The sequence below is a fragment of the Haliotis rubra genome, unplaced genomic scaffold (genome assembly GCF_003918875.1).
Source record: "Haliotis rubra isolate DU_JTF1 unplaced genomic scaffold, ASM391887v1 Scf1024, whole genome shotgun sequence".
In the NCBI taxonomy this organism is placed as follows: domain Eukaryota; kingdom Metazoa; phylum Mollusca; class Gastropoda; order Lepetellida; family Haliotidae; genus Haliotis; species Haliotis rubra.
In genome coordinates, this window is record NW_025764920.1 from 218,160 (window position 1) to 235,100 (window position 16,941).

General features: G+C 40.5%; 1 protein-coding gene across 2 annotated transcripts; it reads left to right on the plus strand.

Annotated features, from left to right (window-relative positions):
• The first annotated feature begins 224 nt into the window (after window positions 1-224).
• LOC124271366 lies at window positions 225-6,955 on the plus strand. 2 transcript variants are annotated; one of them, XM_046706464.1, is made up of 3 exons: window positions 225-533; window positions 5,693-5,887; window positions 6,583-6,955. In XM_046706464.1, exons 1-3 carry the CDS (start codon window positions 242-244, stop codon window positions 6,786-6,788), a joined length of 693 nt encoding a protein of 230 aa, XP_046562420.1. In that variant the 5' UTR covers window positions 225-241; the 3' UTR covers window positions 6,789-6,955. The 2 variants fall into 2 exon arrangements, with proteins under 2 accessions (XP_046562420.1, XP_046562430.1); XM_046706474.1 differs by having other exon boundaries at window positions 5,708-5,887.
• Window positions 6,956-16,941: the final 9,986 nt, after the last annotated feature.

Sequence of the window (16,941 nt, forward strand, 5' to 3'; positions counted from 1 at the left end):
ATAGGAAGTTCATGTATTGGTGTATACCGAACAATAAACCAATCCTACCATAAATCAATGCCTTTCAACTAATTACACCGTGTTTGTATCGACATTTCAAGAACCCCTTTGAAAGTAAAATAACCTTAGAAACACCCTCCTTACTTTCTTAATGAACCTGAATAATTAAGATTATATCTGGCTACACTGGTTACAGATATAGAAACATACGGCAGTTGGTACGGTGCTACACTTAAGCAAGATGAACGCCTTGCTGTGTCTGGTCATTGCATTAATCCCAGTCGTGTATGCAGGAAACGTCTCTTCTTGGCATCGTTTTGACAGACAGGTTACGCTGCAGAGACTAAAGGCAAGAGAGCACCCCTTCACCACGCAGGCGTCTCCTAATGAAGAGACATGTGCTAGTCTCTGTGCCGAGGACAGACTGTGTGCTGCAGTCACCTTCCTGGAGGGTACGTGCAGCATGTACAGATCTTCTCTGACATCCTCTGGGAAATCTGTCCTTGGAGCCAAGCACTTCATCAAGGCAGGCGGTGAGATCATGCAACATCCTTTGCTGGCAGCTTTTCGTAATATGTTTGTAAATTATCCATGTGAAGATGGGAAACCCTTTTTTAAACTTTTGTGTTAAATATTTAGCGGAATTGACTAGAATACAGTCTAGCTAAGTCTCAAGTCTAATACATTCTTGGAAGAAAGGCTGGTGCGTCAGGTTAATGAAGAACGTGTTTGAAGGTATTTGAGTTTAGCAAAACGAGACTAATCAACCGGATTGACATAAGTATTTTCACATGGGATGCTAAATACTGACACATTCTTTGCTGCCAGTATTATGTAATATGTTTGTAGATTGAAGAGGGGTGTTACAACGTATTTTTTTTTTAAATTGTAATAAAACGTAAATAGTAATTCTTGCAGCAAATTATAATAACCCTTTGACGTAAATTGTAATAAAAACGTAACTTGTAATCAAACTTGACGTAAATTGTAATACGCAAATTGTAATAATAATGAACGTAACTTGTAATATTTTTAGTTGCAGTAAAATGTAATAAATATTTACGTAAACTGTAATAACAGTTTAATCATTCGTTGATACGCGTGTTTTTCGTTGCCTTTCATACATCATATAAGGGAGTTGCCAATATAAAGATTGTTAACGCCTTAACTCAAGAAAGAAATGATGGATTTTATTCAAATTTGGTACAAAGGTGTCGTGGCGAGATTCACCGACACCAATTAAATTTAGTGACCTTGAGATAACTTCACAGAAACAATTTGAGGGTTTTGCCAATATAAAAATTGTTCGCGCGATAACTCAAGAAAGAATTGACCAATTTTGCTTAAAAGTAGTACCCAGGTGCTTTGCCAGGACGTGCGGACACTAGATGAATTGGTCGACCTTCACATTGATAAATACTCATGGAATATATAATAACCGTAGTATCATGGGTGCTCTTAGCGAAATGACGAAACATTATATTCGTCCTGATATATACTCGCTATAAAATCTCCAACTGTTCTCTGTATCATGTTTTGTGGCAAATATCTGTTGATGTTTTGATATGTAAATATATACAGGAGGTGGGGGGATTCTAACGGGTATATCTAACATACTAATGAATGTAGTGTTGGGGGCGGTGTACTGTCCTAACGGGTATATAGTAATAAGTAATAATAATAATAAGTCCATTTGTATAGCGCCCTATATCCAATCACCAAGTGGTTGCTCATGGCGCTGACATATATACATATTTACAACAGGAGGTCATTTATATGTCATAGTGCTTCTTGAACAGGAAAGTTTTTAAGTTAGACTGGAAGCTGGCTATTGAGGGGGATTCTTTGAGAGACACATGCAGATTGTTCCAGAGGATAGCTGACAAGTAGGAAAAACGTCGATGTCCGTATGTCTTCAGACGTGCATTTGGGACGAGCAGCGACTGATTGGCTGATCTAAGAGTCCTGGTTTGAACGCACTCTCTGACAAGACTAGAGAGATAGGATGGAGCTGTATTGTTAAGACATCTATGCGTCATGTTAAGTATCTTGTATTCTATCCTGGCTGGGAGTGGTAACCAGTGCAGACGCATGAGGATTGGGGAGATGTGGCTGTGCTTGGTGGTTCTGCAGATCAATCTGGCAGCTGCATTTTGGTTACCCAGCCACGTTGGCATTTCCGGGAACACAATGGTCGATCTTGCTGCTCAGGCAGCACTCAACAAATCTGTGACACCACTTCTTATTCCATACTCTGATTACAAAGCTAGCATTGGAACTTACATCCGTGATCTGATGCAAAAGAAGTGGGACACCCAAGTTGGTATCAATAAATTACATGCAATAAAACCTTATATTGGTTACACCTACTTGGGTTGTCAGTCTTGCTTGACTGTGTTGAATATTCCATCACAAGGGATAACTATTTTAAATCACGAACTATGAAGGATCTTTTTAATAGTATCAGTTCTCATTTAATTATTGCATTTTTAAAAGAATTAGATTTGTTAAATGATTTGTAAATAGATAACTTTTTTTATGATTGGAAGTTTGAATTAGTAACTAAGATTGTTAGTGGTTGTATCCTCGAGGGGGTTTAAAGTACTGTAAAATTATTGTCCTCCTGAGAGGGTACGTAAGTCCCAAAACATTCGAAGTAAATTAAAACCTTCCACTTTTTTAATCGTAGAATACCTGTTCTTTTAATGTGTGGCTAGATTTGCTAAATTGCTAACGGCTGAAGGGATGGTGTAAATCCAGCTAGGGTCCATGCAGGAAGCAAATCTACTGTAAGTCCCCATGGTCCCTAGTATGGTGATCTACCTTCAGTTGTTGGCGATCTATAGCCGGTTTATATATTGTATTGTCATTTATAAGTGACATGTTTTAGATTTAAATACTAGTCTTAAATTTATTCCTGTGATAATCTAGTTGTTTTACTGTCCTTCGTCGACAGGTGTTCTATAATGTAATTGTGTTTATTGTTAATTTATAACTTTTTAAGTCACAATATGGCTGAAATATTGCCGATGTGACTATGAATATTAACTCACTCACTCACTCACTCTTTGTTGTATTTTGGGCTGTGAAACTAATGTTTTCCTGAGTATACCCTTGGCAATTAAATGTCAACAAACATTGTATACCTTATAGAAAGTTTGACTTTACTTTGATAACGAGCACATATGATAGATTTCTTGGCGTTAGACGATACTTCCAACACATTTTGGTACTATTTTTAAGCAGAATATATTAATTCTTTCTTGTGGTTTCGCACTAAAAACTTAGACATGTGCAAAACGATACAATTTTCGGTGTGAACTCAAAATGAGAACAAGTTCTCCAATCAACTGGTGTATGGGGAATCCCGCCAATACGCGTTGATATACAATTCGATCAAAATCTATTAATTCTGTCTTGAGTTAACGCGCTCACAAACTTTATATTGGCAAATCCCTCAGAGTTTTGCTGTGACCTTGCACGTTATCTCAAGGTCACTAAATTCAAATGGTGTAGGTGAATCTCGCCACACCTTGGTACCAAATTTGAACAAAATCAATCTTTTCTTGAGTTATCGCCCTAACAAGCTTATATGATTATGAAATTCAATGAAAAACGAACACACGCGTATTTACGAATGAATAAAACTGTTATTACAATTTACGTAAATATTTATTACATTTTACCGCAACTTAAATTATTACAATTTGCGTCAACTTTTATTACAATTTACGTCAAGGGTTACTACAATTTGCTGCAAGTATTACAATTACGTTTTTATTACAATTTACGTCGTTACAAGGGACATCATTCTTTATACTTTAGTGGGAATACTTGACAGCAGTAACTCAAATAAAACCTTGGGATGTTTCAAGAATAATAATATTTGGAGGGAGACTCTGGTGCCTAGTGTTAATGGAAAGCATATCTGATCACCTTTGAACACTGAGTTATGCAGCAATGCAGCAGACTGTGGAAGAGCAGAGACGAGCATCCTCGATACCTTCTGAAAAAAGGAAAGTGGGGCTCAGTCGTCCTTCGGGGTGCAATTTGCAAGTGATGATTGGTTCGAAACCCATATTGTCTTTTTAGGATGTTCGTCATCATAAATATACTAGGCACATAAAGAAACTGTGCTTACAAAAATTTAAAACCTAAATTGATCAACCCTGTGTAGACACATAAGGATTTAAACTCAGAGATTAGTGACATGTTTCCAACATGCATGCACGTGCCACGTTCCGTGACGTCAGTGGGTTCGTCCTTGAGACGTGCAATACGTTGTTCCACGTGCATTCCGGGAAAGAGAAACAGAGCAAATGAATGCCACACAATACTGTCACTTTGGAAAGCTCAACCCCTGCCCTTGCGATCGTTCAAAAATTAAACGGCTATTGAAACGCATAGCATGCCAAGGCTCACGTCTGCACAACGTCATGAGGCCATTGGGATGGTCCGTGGGGGAATGTCTCAACGACAAGTGGCTGCACATTTCCACTGCCACCAGAACACCATTTCTGCACTGGTGAGACGCTACCAGAACACAAATGACGTCATCGATCGGCCACGTTCTGGACGTCCACGTGTAACAACGCCAAGACAGGACATATCGATAAGGGTGACCCATCTTCGCCACAGGTTTCAGACTGCAGTGATGACTGCCCGAACCATCCCAGGACTTCGCCGTATCCCCCCTAACACAGTTCTACAACGTTTACGTCATCACGGGATCAGACCACGACGTCCCGCCATACGGCCTATCCTGACACAACGTCATCGATAAGCTCGCCGAATGTGGTGCCGAAATCATCTCTGCAGACCCTTGTTTTAGTGGAGAAATGTTGTTTTTACAGATGGGTCCAGGTTTAACATTTCCCATCGTGATGGACGTCAACGTGCCTATAGACGCGTGGTAGAACGTTATGCACAGGCCTCTGTCTTGGAGAGGAATCGCTTTGGTGGTAGTTCCGTGATGATTTGGGGTGGAATAACAGCACGCCAAAGAACTCCTTTGGTGATTGTTTAGGGCAACGTAACTGGTGTGAGCTGCAGGGATCAGATTCTTCGACCTGTGGCAATTCCTTTTCTGCAACGTCATGGCCCTGGGTTAACAGGACAATGCCCGCCCTCATACGGTAAGGGTTGCTATGGATTTCTTGCAACACCACAACGCTGACTTACTGCCTTGGCCTGCAAATTCACCGGATCTCTCCCCGATAGAGCATGTTTGGGACGAGATGGATCGACGTCTACGCCGTCTTCCTCATCCGCCAGATAACGTCCTTGACCTTGCAACAGAACTTGAGAGAATCTGGCGTGACATCCCCACAAGCCTTCCTTGCACGTTTGATAGGCTCTATGCGTCGTCGATGCACTGCTGTTCTCAATGCCGATGGTGGACATACCCGTTATTGAGCTTGTGACATGGTCGTTTGACCCCTGTCCCGCTTGTGGACTCGTGACGTCTTTGTGATTGACTTTTCAATTGAAATTCTCCCGACTTGTTATGGTCTCATGATCCCTCCATTAAAGTTTATATGTACCTTTGACATTGTTATCGTACTTATCAACTGGGATAATATTTTGACAATGCACAGTTTCTTTATGTGGCTAGTATATATTTCTCTAAGTCGGTGATACCTGCAAGAAGATACATAGAATATAATACAGAAAGCACCCTATTTACTTTCAGCGCTTCCTGATCCAGACCCATGCCCTGCATCTATGGGATATACGTCCGTGTTGTCTCCTCGGTTGTGCTACAAGTATATTCCAATATCCAACACTTGGACCCATCACAGTGCTCGGTGTCAAGCTGAAGATGGCCGCCTGATCGTCCTCAACAGTCAGGAGACACAGGAGTACATTGCCTCATTCCAGGGTCAAGGTCAGTAGCTGGGTGCCATTTTGTGCAAAGTAAAAGTATCAGCCAGAATCAATAGTTTTTTATTTTGTATATTCATGTACAGTATTCTTTTACAGCAAACGGGTTTGATTCGCTGTTCTCGGCATCGGACAATTGAATCTGTCGTTCAGGAAAGAATCAATATGGTGTGTGTTTCTGTAGCAAAATACATGCTTCATTACGGACTCTTTGATTAAAGGACAGTGCCAGACTAAGATCATTTATTAATATTCTCGTGTGTAAATCAGTCCATTTGAGCGTACCGCCTCAGTGGTGTAGTGGTTAGAGCGTCCGCCCGGAGAGCGGAAGATCGCGGGTTCGATCCCCGACCGCGTCATACCAAAAGAGTTAAAATATGGTACTTGTTGGTCCCTGCCTGGCGCTAGGCTTTAATGGGTACAACAAGGACTGGTCGACTCGGAGTCAGTATAATGTGTCTGAGTGGGGTATTCATGCTTCACTGCGGCATGGTATCTCAGTGGGCTAGCACTATAAAACCAGCCTGAGTCTGGGCTAGTACAAGCAGCCGCACATACACATACACACGCATGCACGTCGTCATATGAGCGAAATATTCTCAAGCACGACGTTAAACCCACTTTCACCTCACCTCACCATTTGAGCGTTTGTTTGGTGGCAGTGGCAGCCCAAATGTTGACTGAGGTTTATCATTACAGCTGATGTGTCAGGCAAACTCTGGGTTGGAATGCAGAAACTCAACAACGTGTTTACCTGGCAGGAAGGTTCCACTTATGTCTGGAAATGGTCCACAGGGGAACCTGACAACGATACAGATCAGAACTGCGTGCAGTTGTTTTATGGCAAATTGTCGGACAGACCGTGCCACGTTCATCGTCAAGCTGTCTGTGAAATACCTCTGTGAAATATGACATTAGTGAGGGGCAGTGAGAATTCATTTGTTAAAGTTTGAGAATAGAAAGAGATCGTGTGAAATTCAAATGTGCAACATTAATATATTTCCAATGATGAATACTTCGTTCTAGTTTAATCTGGGTGTATTCTTAACTCCTATTTAGTTATACCATATAGTATGTACATTCACTTTTATGGAAATATTTGCTGTGACGATTTATTTTGCAAAAGGCACACTTCTTGGGTATTTTTGTAAGAATGTTTCTTTTATGGATTACACTGTCTTATTCAAACACAATTCTGGTATTCGAATCCCACCCGGTATTCAAAAACAGACTGTGTCTACAATCTAACACCGAAATTCAAACACCAAATGCTACAAAGATAGGGCAACTGGAAGTCTGTACATAACTTTGACAGCAGGGAATCAAACCAAAACAAGAAACTGTTATCCCAAAGGTAACATATATAGTTGACAATTCCCTAAAAGCTTGGTACGTTACGTGCCTAAATACCATTCCGCTGTTGATGATACACCCTGGCTGTATCTCCATAATAACAACTGATGCATACGTCAAGCATGTGGTACTGGAACACTATTATGCCTCTGAATAAAGACGATTGTACTATTCAATTATGGTTAATGTTTATTTGGTATAAGAAACCATCTATATGTATATATATATATATATATATATATAGAGAGAGAGAGAGAGAGAGAGAGAGAGAGAGAGACCGTGCTTCAGGCTAAATGCACTGAAGATTTACTTTTACAAAGAATCTACCCAAGATAAATCGTTAAAGATGCTGTAGTTAAAGCAAAACAACCTAACAGAAGTGAACTGCTTAACGGTAAAAGAAAACGTTCATAATAATGTCCTCCCATTTGTATCCACATTCAACCCTCGAAATCCTGAACTATTTACTAAAGTTGGTGAAACACTCCTGTCTTTACAAAAATGCGACATTATAAAAGATAAACTGACACAAGTCAAGTTAATTAAAAGCAAGAGACAGGGTAAGAGTATCAAGCAAATTTTAACGAGGGCAAACTTGATAAAATCTAGTCAAGACACAAGATCTGTAACTAAATGCTAACTAATAGAGGGAAATGTATACCAGTTCAAGACTAGTCAAATCTTCGAAGTACATGAAAATATGACATGTGCATCTCAGAATCTCATATATGTCATATAGTGCAGTGGATGCGGCGAGGAGTATATCGGACAGACCCTACGTTCAAGAGTGAGAGTTCAGAAACTCGGGACCCCTCCTGTCGCTGTATCCCACTAAGTGGACATGTAGAAAGATGTGCTGGGAACAAAATACCAAACTTTACAGTATTCACATTTTACAAAATATTGTCGGACAGTGATGAAAAAATAAAAATATAATTAAATTATTTCATCAAACTGTTCAGACCTAAACTTAATCGTACAAAGTAAAATCCGACTTTGTCCATCTGTATTGAATGAAATTAATTAGATATTCCACTGCTTGTATATTAATGACCTCAAGTTGTATTTTAGACGCACACACTATGCAGAGCTCCGCGCCCTTTGTGTTGTGACGACATAATTTAGTGACGTCATAGCTTAGCAACGTTGTTATACACAAAGTATAGCAACGTCATTCTCATCATGATCACATTGACAGTGTGAAACCGGTTAGAATTGAAGAAATTATATCTGTACCAAGGATCTTCAGACTTTTGTCTTATGTGTACATACATACATACATACATACATACATACATACATACATACATACATACATACATACATACATACATACATACATACATACATACATACATACATACATACATACATACATACATACATACATACATACATACATACATTGTGCATACATACATACATTGTACATACATTAACAATGTATTACAATAATAAATTGCTAGATTGGTGTGTCGGAGTCGGAATGCGAGAATGTCGGATTAAAGAGAGTAATTATTTTTCGTGATTTCCATAAAACTGTGTTGTTAAGCTTTCTTGTAAACTAATACCTTTTAACATATCTTTGATAATACTTAAGTAATTCATAAAGGTAGGAGGGTAACGTTTCTTTTGGTGTTTAGTATGTGTGTGTGTGTGTGTGTGTGTGTGTGTGTACTATTACCTCTATACTATTTTCATAGATGCTTTTCGTATCTAATTTCATTATCACTGCATGTTTGCCTTTACACTGATGATAAAGCCATCTTTGAATATTTGATGATGAACAATGCTATGTTTCAGAGAATGGGCACATATACTTGACTCTTGAGCTTGAGCCTTGAGTAATCAAATAGACAACATTTAGATTACATCACTCCATCAAATATTCACATATGTCAACAAAACTACAGTCAATGTTCTCTTTTGTTTAAAGAAGGTTACGTTCAATTTTAGAGTTTAAATACATTTTGATGTATAATTTTGAAATATTTTGGAAGTACCTCTAGACCGACAGAGCAATCGCCTTGTGGTCACCCTCTTTACCTGACAGACTTTACATTAGCATAAAATAATCATAAGTAATATTGGTAATTAGTTTCTAAAACCAGGGCCCGTATTCTCGAAACGTTCGTAGCCCTAAAAATTCTTAACTTTTATCGTAGCCAGTGTGTTAGGAATGGACTTAAGAAGTTCGTAGCGTTACGAACGTTTCGAGAATAGCTAGCCAGATCTGATATAGCTCCTCTACACTGTCATAGTTAAACACAACGACACTTGGCTCATGAATGCTTCAAATGCTTTGAACATACCGAGATCCTCTTACAGACTTGTGTGACAAAGGGTTGGAGCTATTCTAGAGAAACCATTGACAAATTGCTAGGATCTTCCCTGCAATGTTAAGTTTCAGGGCAGAAGATATATATAAGGTTATATAAATGACGACGGACGGAAAGAAGTGTACCGCCGCTAACATAACATTCCACTGACCGAAGCTCAGAGATATATCATAGGACAGTGTAATTCGTATTTCTTAGTTTCTATCCATATCATATTCATTAGTATGTAGGGTTATATTTCCTCATCAGTTGACTGCCTTATACACTACATATATACAATTCAGGCTTCAGTCGATACATGCCTTTACAGCGATTTTTAACGTCTCCAGCTTTTCTAATAACCAAGTCACAAGATCTTCGTTTTTTATGATATAACGTCCGGTTTGGGAAATCGTCCAAGCAGACGAATTTTTTTGCCTTTAGAGGAAATGTGTCTGCGTATATTCGAAACTCGCTACTCTTTGGCGTTTTGAACTTACCATGCAATGTTCTTCCATTGGCCAGACCAGGTCAACCAGATAGAAACGCATAACCTAAAATTCTGTTGCGAAAATACTGTGTTTTCAAACTCGTCCACTATTAGACTTTAGTACATGAATTTGTGCATCAGTTTAGAAGAAGGAAATGTCTATACAACTACTAGTAAGTGGATAATTTTAGATAACGGAAACGCTGAACGCGATGGTTACGACGTAGCACGGTCCCGACGTCGGGTCTCCTGGCTCTCAGTTCAATCACTCTCAACCTGTTCCGTACAGTTTGACCGAAAATCCTCCGAAGTCCAGGCATCCTGGCTGCTGTGCTGTCACCCGTGGCAGTACGATCACGCAAATGTAGTACCCGGATGTACTGATCTTGGGCTGCACTGGTGACTCGAGGTCTGCCTGTATGTGGGCGGTCATTTGTTATACCTGTTTGGTTGTAACGAGCTATAAGTTGTGATATCGGGCTTAGACTAACATTCAGACGCCTGGCAACAGAAGATTGGTAATCGCCAGCGTTCATTCGTTCAATGGCGATGTTGAGTGTCGCAGCATCAAGATGTGGCGTAGTAATTTGACCTTGAAACTCCTTCAAAACGAATGTCGATTTCCGAAAGTAATCTGGACTTTTATAACCAGACAGTGCATGCATGCTCTTTGCTGCACAATTTCAACTGGAAGGTGATTTCTGTTGCATTGTGGCGATGCCTTTTTAATCCTTGTAAGAAATCTCATTCAAATCAACATTTTCCGGTAAAGTCGATTTTTTACTTGTGCAATTGTGTAAAATCATGTTATCAACACTTTTCTTACATATTTTGACGATAGGTAATTAATAGATTTTGAAAAATACGAAACGCCTATGCGTTTCTTTTTGGGATAGTATAGTAGTACGATCCAGAATATGGCAATGACAGGCATGGAGGCTAAGATACAACACGTTGTGGTTATAGTAGTGGCGGCAACTCCATAGATGTTGAAACGACGAGGGATTTTGAAGAACATCAATGACCCTATCACCCTACCTGCTGTCATTACAGGGTCGAACATATTGACCGTCTGTAGTGTCACATTGAAGACACATAGTAGATCTCACAGGCCGGTCCCAAACAACTGTCAGGGAAACACATTCCAGTAAGTGAAACAGTGAATTAGATGCTTGATCGGCATTTTAGAAGATGCTATTTGATGAACATAGAGAATTTTATGGGTTTCATGTTCTTTTTATTGTTTTCTTACTGCTTCATGTCCATGTAGATGGCGAATTAGATGCTTGAAACCACAATAAGGAAAACACTACAAGATCAAGTTCAGCGTCATCCGAAACCTGAACCATCTCCCATCCGCATCAACATCCCGTATGTTGGGCCTATCAGCCACCAAGTCAGCAGACTCCTAAAGAAAATGGCCAGCATTGACACAACTTTCTCGTCTGGCAAAACCCTTAAAACTTTGTTACGTGCAAATGGTAAGCGGTGCAATCAGGCTATCTCCATTCCAAGAGGCTGTGTGTATAAACTGGAATTTGACTGTGGTGATATCTACATTGGTGCGACAGGCAGACCAGTAGCTACCAGTGTGAAAGAACACAAAACTTCAGTCCACAAATCGGATCTGAAATCTACGGTTTCTCCGCACATTGTGAATAATCCCGATCATGAAATTGACTGGGAAGCTGAAATCCTCGCAAAAAAACCTCAGTGACTGGTGGAAACGCAAGTTGATTGAAGCTATCGTCATCAAGCGAACAAAACCAGCAATAAACAGAGATCAGGGTGTGTACCTCCCCAATGCATGGTTCATAAAACAATAGACAATACCCCACTGTTCCCATGTATAAACCATAATTTCCATGTATACACTGCAATTACTATACATTGTATACATTTATAAATAAGTATCTGTACATTTGTAAATTAATCAACAATTTTGTATAATAAGTATCTGTACATTTCTACGTTAATCCAATAATTTTGCAGTTAATAATACTGTCAATTATCTGTAGCGTGTATTTTGTCTTGTATTGCATGAGAAAGTGCGACAGGTTTAGGCTATATTTGTCAACTGTAGTTTCACCCTGACATCCTGGTTTCTGATACGAAATGAGACGTTTCCTGACGGTAGCGGCGAGGGTTGAAGCAGTTGGTCTCATGCAAGCTGGTCACAGACAACGACAAGCTGCAAATCACTTCAATGTGAGTCAAAGTGTCATTTGGAGACGGTGACAAAGGTGACACGCCACGTGATCGATGGAATATGCGAGAAGACCAGGTCGACCTAGAGTTACCACTGCAAAGGCAAGACAGGCACTTGGTTAACGTCGCTTTACGTAAACGATTCGTGACCGCCGGTGACCTTCAGACTGAACGTTACAATGTTTATGGTGTCAGGATAAGCAGGAACACTATTCGATTCCTATTACGTGCCAGTGGGCTCCGTTCAAGGCGACCAGCAGTCCGTCCAACACTTCTGCAACGTCAAGATATGCACGTTTAGCCTGGAGCAGACGTCACGGTCGTTGGAATCAACGTCAATGGTCGACCGTGCTCTTTACAGATGAAAGCCGGTTTAATTTGTCTATTAATGAGCGTCGTTGGAGAATTATTCCGCAGAAGAGGTGAACGATTCACTGATGCTATAGTTGTCACACACAATATGTTGATGTCGTCTGCTATGAACTCTGCTCGGCGCATGTTACAGCCTACCTATGGGGCTTATGGGTAATTCCCGGGTATAAGCGAGTGAGCATGTATACAAGGTGACATGACAGATAAAGAGCGTATGTGAATGAATACAGTGTTGGTTATCATGGAGATGAATTAACAGTGGTAGCAGAGCGTGGTTTGCATATTCTAATCATTGTGGCAAGCGTATTGACTGTATATCCTGTGAGTTACACCGTATGAAGTTTGAAGTTACTGATTGAACCTTGACCAAGTATGGACAAGTTGGACAAGTGAAATGTGCGTTCGGTTGTATTCTGCCAGTAAATAATGTGATGAATGGAATTCAGTTGCATAGTGACATCTTCAGTGAAAACGACAATTATCAATCTGAACAATTAACTCTGTAGTTGAACGAAGTTATTCCATTGTTTACATGATCGAAAACTGGACTCGGTAGCAGGACAAAGTATATTCAGTGTACAGAAGTGGAACATTTCGTACCATGGCTGTGAGAATCAACCCTCCGGAGTTCAACCTGACTAAGAGTTACGAGCGTGGAACTGCTTGAATGGCGGGAAGTTACTGACTTAAAGAAAGAGAAACAAGGTATCGTCTTAGCTCTGTCTTTGCCTGAAAACGAGATTGGTATACGTGAGAAAGTGTTTGATAACATCAATCTTGCTGATTTGAAGAAAGAAGATGGTTTCGATACCTTGTTGACGTTTTTGGATAAAAATTTGGGGAAAGATGACCTGGCAGATAGTTTGGATAAATTTGAAGATTTTGAGGACTATGAACGTGAATCTGGACAGTCAGATCGAGCTATGAACCCTGTTGGTGCAAATGGTAGAACTTTAACTTGTCTTGCATGCGGTTCATTCCGACATCTAATTGCACATTGTCCTCACAGCTATGTAAACATGTCATCAAGAGTCAACTATACTGAAGGTGAACCAGTACAGACAGAAAAACAAGTGGTGCTGTTCACTGGAAGTATCAAGGAAGGTTTGGCTCAGTTAGGCAATGATGCTAGATCATGTGCAGTTTTGGACAGTGCATGTTCGAGTACAGTGCGTGGCAGAACATGGCTTAATGGATACATAGAGTCTCTGGATCAAGTTGACAAAGAAAAAGTGACAGTTTGCGATGTTGTCAAAGTGTTCAAGTTTGGAGGTGGTGAGATGCTGAAGTCACTGGGATATTATGAAATACCTCCTGTGATGGCTGGAAAAGCCATCAGTATTAGAACAGATGTTGTGGATTCTGATATACCATTACTACTATCAATACATGCTATGAAGGAGGCACGAATCAAGTTGGATCTTGGGAATGATACAGCAGAAATTCTTGGACAGAAAGTGAATCTGAACTGTACATCATCGGGTCACTACTGCATTCCAATTGACAAGAATGAGCAAATACCAATTGAAGAAGTTCATGCTGTGCTGCTTCACAAACTCGACAAAGACGAACGGTACAAGACTCTCTTGAAGTTACACAGACAGTTTGCTCATCCTCCAGAGAGAAAGCTTGTGGCCCTTCTTAAGGATGCTGGGGTCTGGAGAGAAGAGTTCCGGGACACTGTCTATGCAATTTATGAGCGGTGTCAGTTATGTAAGATTTACACAAGAACACCAGCCAGACCTGCTGTTGCACTACCAATGGCATCGCAATTCAACGAGACAGTTGCTATGGACTTAAAGAAGTGGAGAAATGGATGGATTTTGCATTTAGTGGACATGTGGTCTAGATTAACTGTGTCTGCCTTCATTACTCGGAAAACACCAAGTGAAGTGATTGACAAGATTATGACGCACTGGGTAGGAGCTGGATTCGGAGTGATGCAGAGTATCCTGACAGACAATGGAGGGGAGTTCAATGCCGAGGAAATAAGAGAGGTGGCTAGTATACTGAACATCCGAGTTCACACAACTGCTGCGGAAAGCCCATTTCAGAACGGACTATGTGAGAGACTCCACTCAGTGACTGATATGATGCTTGCTAGAATGGAGGAACAGTGCCCAGAAACACCTCTTGATATACTCCTGTGTTGGGCGAATATGGCTCGCAATGCTTTGCAAATGTGGCATGGTTTCAGTAGCTACCAGTTAGTGTTTGGGAAGAATCCAAACTTGCCAAACATCATGAGTGAAACGGTCCCAGCACTTGACGGTGTGACAAGAAGTGAGTCATTTGCTGAACATCTGAACGCTTTGCATGCAGCGAGGAAAGCATTTATCGCCTCAGAAGCAAATGAAAGGATCCGAAGAGCTCTGCGTTGCAAAATTAGAGCCTCGGAGGAAATATACCATCATGGTGATTTGGTGTATTACAAACGTGATGGCAGTGAAAAGTGGTTAGGTCCAGGCAATGTTGTGTTTCAAGATGGAAAAGTTGTGTTTGTTCGACACGGCGGGGTGTTTGTTAGAGTGTCACCAAATAGACTGATAAAATCAGGACTGGAATTTAAGTGTGATGGGAACACTGAAGAGAGAGAGAACCAGCTGCAGCGCAACAGTGTAAGAGGTCATGGATTTGAAGTGGACAGACTTGACATGCAGCTTTCAGAAATGATTGCAGGACACATGTCGAATGAAAACTCTCAAAATGATGAGACTAAGGTACAGGCAGCAGATAACATGACGGATGAAACAACAAACATGGATGAAGCCAAGGGAAGTAAAATCAGTTTGAAGAAGGATGACAAGATACAGTTCAAAGACACATCAGAAGATGATTGGGTGGTTGCTACAGTTGTGAGTAGAGGAGGCAAAGTGTCTGGGCGAAATAAGAATGTGTTCAACATATGTGCAGGTGATGGAGAAACTGTGACAAGTGTGAACCTTGACAAAGTGCATGACTGGGTGAAAGTAATAGTCCATGATGTTAACGTGGTGACTATTTCAAGATCAAGACATGATGATATTGATTGTGTGAAGGCGAAATGTGAAGAGCTTGGACGTTTACGAGAGTTTGATACATGTGAAGAAGTTCAAAAGTGTGGACAGCCTTGTATTTCCACTCGATGGGTTATATGTCAGAAGGGTGATAAAGTTAAAGCAAGGCTAGTGGCTAGGGGATTTGAGGAAGATGGTGTCTTTGATAGAGACTCGCCAACTGTCAGTAAGAGTGCATTACGAATGTTTTTAACTCTTGCAGTATGGCAAAACTGGGACATCAAGACCACAGACATTAAGTCTGCATTTCTTCAAGGGAAAAGCTTTTAGACAGAGATGTGTATATTATCCCCCAAAGGACGCTAGTGTAGCTGACGACAAACTGTGGAAGCTAAAGCACTGTCTGTATGGACTGAATGATGCTGCAAGACAGTTTTACCAGAGTGTGAGAGATCGCCTACTGCAGCTGGGATGTATTCAGTCAGTGTATGACCCAGCATTGTTTTACATGAAATATGGTGGATGTCTCATAGGAATGATTGCTTGTCATGTTGACGATTTCTTACACTGTGGACAGCCTCATTTTGACAACATCATAGCACAGTTAGTTCAGTATTTCAAAGCTGGGAAGAGGGAGAGTGGACAATTCAAATATGTTGGTTTTCAGATCACACAGAATCCTGGTGCTAGTGTGCTAGATCAGAATGAATATGTGCAAGATTTAGAGTTCGACAATGTGTCACCTTAAAGAAAATCACAAAAAGCTGAAAATCTAACTGTGAAAGAACATACAGTATTGAGACAGATGGTTGGCAGAATCAACTGGGTTGTGCAAGGTTGTCGTCCTGACATTGCTTTTGAAATGATTGATCTCAGCACCAAGTTCAAGAAGGGTACAGTAGAAGACTTGTTGAGAGCAATCAAGGTGATCAGAAAGCTGAAAGAAAATGAAGCAAAGCTTGTGTTCCGGAATATCGGCAATGCTTCCAGCTGGAAGATAGTTGTGTTCACTGATGCGGCACATGCTAATGTGTGTGATGGAGTAGGTAGTGTAGGTGCCTACATTGTGTTTCTTCTTGGTGAAAACAATTGCTGTTGTCCCTTAGCTTGGCACGCTGGGAAGATCAAGAGAGTAGTGAGATCCACGATTGCAGCTGAAACTCTCAGTCTTCAGGAGGGTTTAGAGGAAGCAGTGTATATGCGAAAAATGCTGGAAGAGGTGTCTGGCATTAGTGATGTGATACCTGTGTGTGCATATGTAGATAACAAGAGTGTAGTGGAGGCCATCCACTCCACTAAGCTTGTCGATGACAGGCGTCTG

Excerpts from the sequence above, each read along its gene's own strand:
- LOC124271366 (XM_046706464.1), top strand. The coding sequence starts at position 242 with ATGAACGCCTTGCTGTGTCTGGTCATTGCATTAATCCCAGTCGTGTAT. Across the intron at positions 534-5,692 it reads GCACTTCATCAAGGCAGGCG|CGCTTCCTGATCCAGACCCA; the intron begins GTGAGATCATGC and ends ATTTACTTTCAG. Across the intron at positions 5,888-6,582 it reads TGCCTCATTCCAGGGTCAAG|CTGATGTGTCAGGCAAACTC; the intron begins GTCAGTAGCTGG and ends TTATCATTACAG.